The sequence below is a fragment of the Aptenodytes forsteri genome, unplaced genomic scaffold (genome assembly GCF_000699145.1).
Source record: "Aptenodytes forsteri isolate BGI_AS27 unplaced genomic scaffold, ASM69914v1 Scaffold8, whole genome shotgun sequence".
Lineage (NCBI taxonomy): Eukaryota > Metazoa > Chordata > Aves > Sphenisciformes > Spheniscidae > Aptenodytes > Aptenodytes forsteri.
Window position 1 is genome coordinate 6,557,672 of NW_008796218.1, and position 11,104 is coordinate 6,568,775.

Sequence of the window (11,104 nt, forward strand, 5' to 3'; positions counted from 1 at the left end):
GGGCCCCGCCTGGTGTCCCGGCGGCTGCGGGCCGGGCCCAGCCGCCCGACTCGCATTGTCCCCGGCACATGGCAGCGGGGCCTCCGGCTGGGGCCAGGCCAGGCCATGCCGTACCGGGCGGGGCTGCTCAAGGGGGGAATTTAGCGGCAGAAAGCGGTCGGCGTTGGGGAGGTGGCCCCCGTTGCCTTTCCTGTCGGTAACAAATTATCTTCATTGTCTTCCTGCTCAGCCGGGGAAAGGGTAATCTATAGAGGGGTGTTTAAAATCGTCGGTGGTGCAGGTCCCCGGTGGCCCAGAGGCTGGACCCAGCCCTGCCTAGGACTGTCTAAGGGCAGTCTTTGGATGTAGAAGGCAGTAATTTGTCAACGGGAAAGGAGGTAGCAAGACCCACATCACTTTATAAGTAGTGCAGCCTATTAACATAAGAGTGGCCTGGGCTGAGTTCAGAAATAAATCTGATAGCCTGGCGTTATTTGGTGTTCGTACAAATCCTTTGGACTCCAGGTTTGGCAGCGCTGTTGAGGTAGGTGTGCTTTCTGGGTGTAGTATCGACACGTGCCCAAGAGACGGGGAAGACAGGGTTCTCAACCCAGATATGTCATTCGCTTAGACTATATTCATGTGTCATATTGGGCTATAACAAAACCAGCAGGTCCTAGTTCTACAGGTTTCAATTTTGGAAGAAGATTATATTTTTGTTCTACTTAACTCCACCCGGGAGGTGAAAACTTTTCTTTATTGATGAGAGACAGCTATGGAACTTTTAGACATTTTGAAAAAAAGGTGTTCTAGTGTTTGACTCAGAGAAAAGGTGATAGCTTGATGGAGGAGGTGAAGGATAAGCCTGTGTGGCAGCTCTTGTGGTGCCTTTAGTTGGCCTTTTTCACAAACGTTTTTCTTTGTTGCTTTTAAGCAGACTTGAGGCCTGACAAAATACATTTAATGCAACAGATGTTCAGCAGAGCTTAGATAAAGGTGGGTTAAATGTTCTGGTGGTAGAGGAACTTTCAAGAACTAAAGGTATAGCTTCCCGTATTATAAAAAAGTGTAATTAAGCTGAATTCCTGCCTGTCATTTAATAAGTGAATGGCCAATAAATATTAGGTACATTTGAAATAGATAGCTGTAAAACTACTCAATGTTTAATTGAGGTTTGTATAAAGTAATTGCCTATCTTTTCCATATACTTCAGTAAAAAAGTATTCTATTTCTTATTTAAACCAAAAGTGAAAATAATGTAGTTGCCTATAAAGACAGTAATATATATGACATCTTAAGCTGGCCCCAAAATGCAATTTTTTGTGTTCTATGCATGTCAATATCTATATATAGTAACTTGCTTGAAATCTATTTTAGCTATTTTCTGCAGGTATTGAGTTGCTGAACATGCAGGAAATTATGTTCTGTGCCAGTCGGGGTCTTCAGCAAATGGCTAACTGTTGCATGAAGGATCATGCTCACCGGCAACTGGCTTTTGTTCACACTTTTGAATGAAAACATCATGGTCTATCATGTACTACACATGTATTAAATTAGTATAAAGTCCAAATATCTGTGCCCCTTTAAAAACACCAGACATTATTGAACCAGTGCATAAGAATTCTTTATCATTGGAAAGGTAGCCTCACTAATCTTTCACAGACCTTTTGTGATGAAAATATTTGTTAAACCCTAAATCTGCAACCACTTGTACATATATTTAGTTTTAGTCAACATGCATGGTCTTGGTTTTGCATAGGTTTATTGAAGTTAGTTATGCATTTGCTTGTAGGATACTAGTCTAAATTTGTTAACTGTTAGGGCAATTGTGTTACCAGGTAATATTTTATTTCAGGTATGGGGGTCTCTTTTTCCATAAAGATGAAATCACACAGCAGCGAATGCTATTCTTGCACGTGGCCAGGCACATACAAGTGTTTTTATAATTTAAGTTTAATAGTTGTCCTTGGTTGACCTTTTAGTTTACCTTTTATTTGTCTGAAGTGCCTCTCTTGAGCTGATGAGACTAGTTTTCAGTAGAATGGTCATTTTACCTTATCAGAAAAGAACATGCTTCAGTCAGTAATTGGTATTCCTCATTAATGGAAGAGTTAAGTATTAGATCTGTCTTCATCATAATCAACAAAGTTTCCACTGACTGGAGAAGGGAACCGGGGTGTGTGATTCTTGGTTTGTCTAGGCTTTGTTATTTTTCCTTTGACCTTGGCTAAGTCATGAATTGTTCTATGCTTTATTTCTTCTTTCACTAAGTTTTATCAGGTTATATTGCTTGCACATAAAATGCTGTGAGAACTTTTTGAGTTGAGCTATGCTTAAAAAAAAAAAAAAGCACCTATCTCAGTCTCTTTGGCTTTACTTTCCTCATTGTGAAAATAAGTTATAGGGAATGACACCACTAGCTCTTGTGCCCGACAGCTTCTCATGTAATTTCCAGCTGAGGTGTTTGCCCATCTCAGTCCCTGGCTTACAGGGGAAAACTGTGTTTTGCAAGGACTTAGAACCAGACTCTTCAAGTAAGCTACTGGAAAGCAGCAAGAAGACGTTGCCTTTTGAAAGTGTCTTTGTACTGCATGTAAAGTGTTTCCCAGAAATGGTGATGAAAATAGGTATTTTTAACTATGCAGCTATGGAATAAGACTCTGAAAATAATACACAGTGGTGTTTCATCTTTTAATATCAACATGTTCAGAAAGGTGCAGTTGCTAGATAATACTTTCCTTGCAAGTTTCTTCTTTGTAATTCTAGGGGATTTATAACTTAACTGTTATGTATGTCTTGTAAGTATCTGAGATTAACCTCAGTAGATATGAGCTATTAAGACATCTTTTTTGACTAACAACCCAATTTTTGTATCTAAGAATGTTTTAAAAAAAAAAAAGAGCAATCCCCAATAGCTCAAAATTTTTTTAAGTCAAAGCTTAACTGACTTTGTTTAGGAAAATGTTATCCTGTTGCCCTACTGAAAAAGTGTATTTCAGAAGTCATGTTTAAGCTTTTTCATGTTCCAATATAAGCGACAGGGGAAGGAAAAATGCTTTAGCTTGTTGACTAGTCGCCATAGCACGCCATCGGTTTAACAGAATACAGTAGGGCCTAGTTCAGTGTCTTTCATTGCCTGCTTAATAGATACAAATGTCAGAACGATGGAATGATTAAATTAAATGATTGGACTCTAACTACTGGGAGCTTTGGAGTGAAAGGTTGTCGAAGGGGAAAAAGCAAGCTGCTTATTACCCGGTGCCTTTCACCGAGGAATTTCCAAATGCTGAAATGCTATGTTTTGGATACTTTGAGGGTAGGTATTTATAGTGTTACCCCCATCTTTAATTTTTTTTAACCTTTTCTAACATGGTCTTCGTGTGTAACACCTACGGCTATATATTGTAGTGTGAATAAGAACAAGAATAGAGCATGAGTTTCCTGGCTCTGATTGTTAGATCATGGGTTCTCTTTTAAAGTTGTTACTATGACATTTTACCCAAAGTACTTGATTATTTTCACTTCCCTTAACTTCCATCTATATGTTTTGGTGTGTGCTAGATGAGAGATGCTTTAGGAAAGGATGGTTTTAAATTTTGTGTCAAGGCTGGTCCAACACCAGAAATCCCCTTGGGGGCAGTAAGGAACCAAGTGAGCTTTGTCTTCATTAGGAAGAAGTTACATTTTTGGTGTGTGTTAACCAGTATAAGGTAAAATCCTAGCAGACAGGGCGGCTTGCCACTTTCTCATGACTTAGCAAATACTTACTGGGTGTGCTTAGCTAGCCTTTGCTAAGAGCACATTCCTTTTTCCTCTGCGAACAGAAGAGCAAACAGGCTTCAGAACTTGCAGACAGTATTCTGATGAAATGAGCATCAAGGATGTTTGCAAGATCTGATAAGCATGTATGTATTTTTGTGGACCTTAAACTGGATTTACATATACATTGTAGCTGCATAAGAGGTGGCAAAACTAGCTTGCAAAAACCTGAGGTCAGAATGACTTCCACACCTGCTGAGTTCTTAAAAAAGAATTGAAAGAGTGCTACAGGGCAGTTTGCTGATTCAGCATGGCCTAACAGTTCCTGACCTTACCTTTCTATAAAAAAACCAAATTGTTTCATCTCAATGTAATAGTTGTGTTCACCTAGTCCTGTTATGGTCTAGATCAAAAATTGCATGTAGATTTTTTCAAAATTGAAATGGGGGAGATGCACTGAATTTGTATTTTTTCAGCTCCTTTAAAAATAAATTGTAGCCTTTATTTAAATGTGTGCTATTTTGAATAACTATATAAATAACCTAGGGTTCTAGTTCAGCAACGTATAGTAAGTATTACCCTTCTGTTTTGCTTTGTTGGTAACAGTAAAGGAGGTACCTATAGTAGTGTCTGTTATGGTATGTTAAAGTCTTAATGTCTAAGAAGAATGCATGGAGGTCTTTTTACCTGAGATGAAGCTTCTTGTTTTTATCATTTAGTGGCATGCAGGCTTTGTGTGAATACGAATAACTGACTTTAGTGGGTATCGTTACTGGGGAAAAAGTTTTTCTGTATCATAATTGATTGTTGATAGTTCATATGCCATGAACTGGTCTCTTGAATGTTAACTTCAAACTTCATTTATATTTTGGAATATGTAGCTGGCATGACACTTTGAAGAAAAGTGTGCTTTAGCACATGGCTAACAAACCAACTCTTTTAGGAAAAACTGCAATGAAATATGCAAAGAGATTGTATTTTCTGGAACGGTGATTGATATTAACAGACAGTGGTGCAACGTTTGTGGTCTGATAGAATGCATTCCTCAGCTAGTGAGGCTGCATAGCAAAGATTGCTCTTGGGAAAAGTCCCTGAATTCTTTGGCTCTTAGACAACAAAGTCATACCAGTGACACGGCATGTTGGAGGATTTGTAAGGGGGAAGGACTTGAGATCAGTTTTGGTTTTGTTTTTTTAAAATGTTGAGTTACACGTTGGGGAACAGACTGACTGACAGAACTTTTTTTTTCCAGTTGTCACTATAGTTCTCTAAATTTAATATTTATTTTAAAAGGGCATTTGTAAACAAGGAGCAAGAGAATAAAAGACAAAGTTTTATGGATGTCAAAACTTTAAAGTCATAGAAATTGTTTCTATTCTCCACACAGTTTAGAGTATGTGATAGCACCCATTGTGAAATCCTGATTTTAATTCTCGCATGTTGGAGCCATGGGACTTATGTGTAGAATGACACTACTTGCCAGTGGCTTTCACTGAAGTGGCATCAGCGCACCCGATTCTTCTGGAGACTGGGGCATGCATGGGCCAGCAGGATCCTTTACATTCAGATAGTTCCCTGATAGACCTTTAATGAATCTTCATTTGCAGCTCATCTTTTGTATAGCGAAGTATTCTGGCTAATCGCATGCAGTAAAACCAAAAGCTAGTATTTGTATAGAATATGTACCTAAAATAGGTGTGGGTTTTTTGTTTGGTTGGGTTTTTTAGCAGTGCTGTCAGTGAAGAGGAACATGATGTCCTGAGAGGCAGCCATCTTTGGAGAGTAAAAATACTAAAGATTAAAATAGCTGAAATGGATGTGTGTTCAGTATTTTTTTAATGCCATAGATACAAAATCAGCACCTATGTGGTGTCTTATTTTAAGTTCCGTTGTTTTTTTTGGGTGCCAATAAAACATTGCTTGTTCTTTTTAATAGTAAAGCAAAACAAGGGGGCAAGTGACAGGTTATTGTAGTACCTGGGGTTTTATTTGACCATTCAGTACGCACATGCCTTCACGTAGCTGTCCTTACTCCTCCTCACATTTCAGTTTCTCTGGAATCACCTTCCTTTCAGTGGCATGGGAAGGGGTCATTGTAAAGAGTTTGGAAGTCCCTTATATTCCATATAGAATGCATAGAAGTGTTAATGTAGCTCTGTGTGAATTTAGTTATGAACTGAATGGCTTAAGAGGAGGCTTTGTTTGAAAAGTGCAAGGTATTTTACTTATGCTACCTTGTATTAAAAGCACAAATTATTTCTAGTCTGAATTTCTGCTTTGAACCACTAAAGGTGATAAAGTAGCTCATCCTCGTGGTTGGTTGGTGTCTGGTGCTTGAGATGTTAATAAGGATGATACTTGTAAGATTTTTAAAAACCAAGATAATGGTATAGATGTTTTGGTCCTATCCTTTAAAACTTGTTATAGTTCAAAGAATCCAGTGAAAATATATTAATTCCACATACTAATATAATTGACATTTCTCGGAAGCTTCTGTAGCTTGCTACAGGCATAGGCTCAGTCCTGTTTTTTAGTGAAGAAAAGATTTTTCTTTGGTATTTTATTAAATTTCAATATGTGGCAGTTTTGTACACTGCTGTCTATTTTTTGTTGCTTTTTGCTTTTAAGATGCAACATTTTTGTGTTCAATTTGTTTTGTTATTCCCATTAGTGCCTTGATAGTTCTTAAGCAATTTCCATGTTTTTTATTGAAATGGATAGTTTTTATTAAAAAGATAGTTTTCATTATGAAAAAGAGAAAGTAATCCTTCATTTTTAAAATTCTAGGATTAAATGCTTTTCAATTTCCAAACATGAAATACATTGCAAATTTTCACTATTGAAAAGGTAGCTCTTAAGTTTATCATAGTCATTGTGGAAAGACATTAGTTTGCACTTTTAAGTCCATTTTATGCAGACTGTAATATGACCTTATTCGTAGGTGAGTTAAAGGTCTCCATACTGTTGGTTTGCTGTTGTATAGGTATGCTGACAGTTGCTGCAATAATGCATAAATGGTCACTTGAAGGTGTTTTTTTAGAAAGATGAACTATGAGTTGGACAGGCTTGCTTAAGGCTGGGCTTAGTTTTAAAACATTGTTGCCATCTGTTTCTTAGATTATTATATGATGAATTCATACCTTGTTAAAGGTCACTGTAAACTTGCTGCACTTGGGTTTTTCTTGCTATTTAGATATTCTTCTTTCAAGTAAGTATTTGTTCTGAATGAAGAACATGTTTGGTGAATGTAAAAGGCTGATTCCTGAAGCCTGTTTAATGATTTCTTCAACTCCATTACCTTAAACGGTAGGGTTTTTCCTCCCCCACGCTGTCTTCGGAATACAGCGAGCATGAAACTTTGGAATGCTTTGGTTGATTAGCTGACTACTGTGAAACTGTCTGAATTGCTGGTATTCTATTGATTGCATTACATCATTATAAAGATATTGTAAAACCTAACGGGAGTATTCTAATACTTAACAAACTATGACTAAATAATATTCTTTTTTTTTTTCCTTTACAGGCTCATAAGTCAGTGAACTTTGTTTCAACTCTGCTTCAGATCACTATGTCCGAGCAACTGGATTTACCAGTGAGACAGGCAGGCAAGTTTGCAAATCTTTTTTCATTGTATCTACTTTAATGGTGCATACACACAAATAAGTATGCAGGTACTGTTGAAGAATTCTAATGGTTTTAATCTCAAATACTCAAAAGTTGGGAGTCACTCGAATTAACAGTCATCATGAACTATATGTGGCACCATACACTGAATAGGGAAGACAGAAAGAAAAGGTGGCTGGCTTTTCAGTGATTGCTCCTCTTTATCTCTAGCGAGCAGTGGTCTTTGGGGAAACAGAATGGTTTATGATGCTAGTACACTTCGTCCAAGGAGGTAATTTAGCCTTGTACTAGTATGCTAATGTTTCTAAACATTTTAAGTGGAAGAAAAGAAATTATGACTTTTGTCATAATCACCCTGCTGATTTGCACATGAGCCATCAGTAAAATTGGGTATTGAATATTAGCAACTCCAAACATCACCTTAAAGCTGCTATGATTTCTTGATAGAGGCTGCTAATACGATAATTCAGTGGTTTTTCTGACAGTTCATGAAGTGTGATCATGATCACTTATTTGGATCTTCCACGTAGTAGACTATTCTAAGTTGTAGCATAAGCCTAACTTGCTTTTTTATCTTACTGCTTGGGGGTACCATTCAGATGATGACTCAAAAAAGTTACTGCTTACCATGTATAACATGCAAAAAAAGGGGCAGGTTTGAAAACAACATCTGAAAATTCACCCTCAGTGTAAGCCAATTAAAAAACAAAGCAGTCTGTAGAGAGTGGAGACAACTCATACAACGCATAGCTTACAAACAGTGCATGTTTTGCAAAGCAATTAATGGCATGATAAATCCCACTGAGGACAGATTGAAGTCTGCATCACTTCAGTCTTGTAATAGCACATATCTGATGAGCGTTTCTTACCTTTTGCATACCCTTTCAGAAACTCTTTGGTTTCTGAATCTTCAGAAGGCGCATATGAAATTTGGGAAGAGAAGTTGCTTTCTGGATTTGTACATAAAATTAGATTAATAGTAACTTTGTTATTAGTTTGTCATTTGAGATTTCCTGTTGCATTTTGTAAGTCCTTTTCTTTCCAAGTGCTGTAATCTATGTTCTGCCACGTAAGCAGTTTGGATTTGGTTGTTGAATGGTAAATGCAGGCATTTGTGCCAGCAGCCTGATTGCTACAAAATGCTGTGGCCCATAACCTTGGTATAAAGGAGCTCTGTTTCTCTTTAGCATTCACTCCTGTATCACAAACTTAATTAGATTTTTTTTTTTGCTTACAAGGGATGTTTTAGGTAGTCATTAGTATTGATTAGCTTTGTTTTAATGACAATACTGTGAAAATAATTATAAAGGATTTTTCAAAAGTGTGTTGCTAAAATGTTCCATAATTATTTATCTATAGCACAGATAAAAGCAATATGTTTAGTGTTTTTATATGAAAACACATTCTTTACAGAACTGAAAATAGACATCACAATAACTGGGTAAAAGAGTATCAACCTAGTAAATTATTAGTTAATTTGCATGGTTTATGTATTTTGATTCTCCTACTCAGAAATGGTCAATGGATTAGTTGTTTCAATCAGTTTTGTTCTAAAATAGATTTGTTTGCAAAATGCGTGTTTGTTTTGTACTTTGAATGGCTGTCAGCTGATTTGCCACTTTCGTCTCACAGGGGTTATCTACTTGAAAAATATGATAACCCAGTATTGGCCAGATCGTGAAACTGCACCAGGAGAGATTCCACCTTACTCCATCCCAGAAGAAGATAGACACTGTATTCGTGAAAATATTGTAGAAGCCATTATTCACTCTCCTGAGCTGATTAGGTATGCAGTTTTAACCTGTTTATGAATTTGCTGTGGTTTCTGACTGGGTTTCTTTTTTTTTTTGCACAGCTAAGATCACCTGCGTGCGAAGCATCATTGTCATACACTGTGTATCCTAAGCATAGAATTAATGTAGATAGAAAAACAGTTTTCAGCTTGTGTAGCATGTAGAAATTTAAAGTTCCTCAAATGGAGAATATTAAGCAGGAAGTACAGAACCTAAACCTTCTAAACAAAACACTAAATAAGTCTAAGTTTGGGCAATATTAGCTGTTTCAACACCACAACAATATTATTAAAAATAATAGTAACTCATTTAATCATTGTGCGTTTGATTTCTAGAGTACAGCTTACTACTTGCATTCACCATATTATCAAGCATGATTATCCTAGTCGCTGGACTGCAGTTGTGGAGAAAATTGGATTTTATCTTCAGTCCGACAACAGTGCTTGTTGGCTTGGAATTCTTCTTTGTCTTTATCAACTTGTGAAAAACTATGAGTAAGTTTTTTTCCTACCATATAAAACAGCAGACTTAATATATTTGTGTGTATTTTTTCTATTCTGTATGTATATTGTAACCATGCAGAATTGCGTGTGGGATTGCGCAAAGGTGATAGAAATCTAATTTTAGAAAATATTCTTGCATACTCGCTAGGCAGATGTTGGCTCATGTATCTTCTCCACTAAGAAATTACAGGAAAAGTACCTTCATTAAAGGTTTGAGATCAGAAAAAGGAGGGTGTTTTAAAGCCTTAATTTGGTAGTTGTTTTTTATGGATTGATAGCAGTAAGAAAGTCTGCTAAAAATCATGACTTTTGCAGAAAATGATTATTTATTTAAACCAGCTTTAGACTCTAAACAATTTGTACTCTAGGTATCCGTGACAGTAAACATATAATAAGGTTTCAAAGTATGTAATCTTGAATGTTAGGAAGTCCAGAAGTAGTTGACTGATTGGTATGATCATTTTGATAGCCTCATCCAACCCATCATAGGAAATCTTTATCAAAGCCCGCTGTTCTCCTATATGCAAGGCATTGGGCTAGGATACAGGTGAATGTTCTTTGTATCTGGTAGTATGCTCAGAGCTTTAAAGTTGAGGTTGCACTTTGAGAAGTTGCGTGGAGCTTAGCTGCTGCTGCTGGCATGTAGGAAGCTCATTTGAGCTGGGTCAGATAAAAGTGCCATCCTGGAGTCAGGGAATTGTAGTAGTGGTACTGATGGAATCCACAACTTGCTCTTTCAAAGCACTGTCATGCATAACATTTGTTTCAGGTACTTGATTTAAAATGTTGCATTGAAAAATTTCGTTGTCTAATTCCATGAATTTTACATAAATTAGTGTAAAACAGGTAAATATCAGTTTCTCAAAAATCCTTTTTTACAGGAATTCTATAAAGACCTTTGTAATCCCATGTTGGAGTTTTTTCGGTGGCTGAAAATTGCAAGTCCTGCTAGAAAAGGAAAATAAACTCATTTCTTACTTGATCTTCAATTCAAACATCTTTAACCAAATATACAGCAGAGATCTGTGAGATACAAAACATGAAGTGTTCACTGGTAGTGTATTATGATTACAGAAATCCTTGTTTAGGGAAGAATTTTGATGTGACCACAGTCACTGTGTGATTAACTAAGGTAACAGGTGTTTTCATAATCTTAGTTGATCAAACACTTTAGGTGAGGCCAGCAACTGCTCATACTTGTTTAGCTTTCTGGTGAAGTCAACAAGGGTTGGTTTCACAAATCATGTAGGAATATGGACATTTCATTGCATAACAATATGGGTGCAAGCAGGTCGCTAAAATTTGTTGAATTACTAATGTCAGGGTTTTTTTTGGAAAAATCTGCATAATGTGACTTTGATCAAGTTTTTACTGCTTGAGTTGTAGGAATATTTAGCTATTGAATTTTTTTTTCTTAATGTAAATATCTTGGGGCTCTTCAACTTC

General features: G+C 36.8%; 1 protein-coding gene across 1 annotated transcript in view; it reads left to right on the plus strand.

Moving 5' to 3' along the window:
* Positions 1–3,845: 3,845 nt before the first annotated feature.
* Positions 3,846–11,104, plus strand: part of IPO7 (importin 7) — a 32,788-nt gene continuing 25,529 nt past the window's right edge. Inside the window, exons 1-4 of the mRNA XM_009288806.2 lie at positions 3,846–3,884; positions 7,262–7,343; positions 8,995–9,148; positions 9,491–9,649. Coding sequence (XP_009287081.1) covers positions 3,861–3,884; positions 7,262–7,343; positions 8,995–9,148; positions 9,491–9,649 — 419 coding nt within the window. The 5' untranslated portion in view covers positions 3,846–3,860. The remainder of the gene's footprint in view (positions 3,885–7,261; positions 7,344–8,994; positions 9,149–9,490; positions 9,650–11,104) is intronic.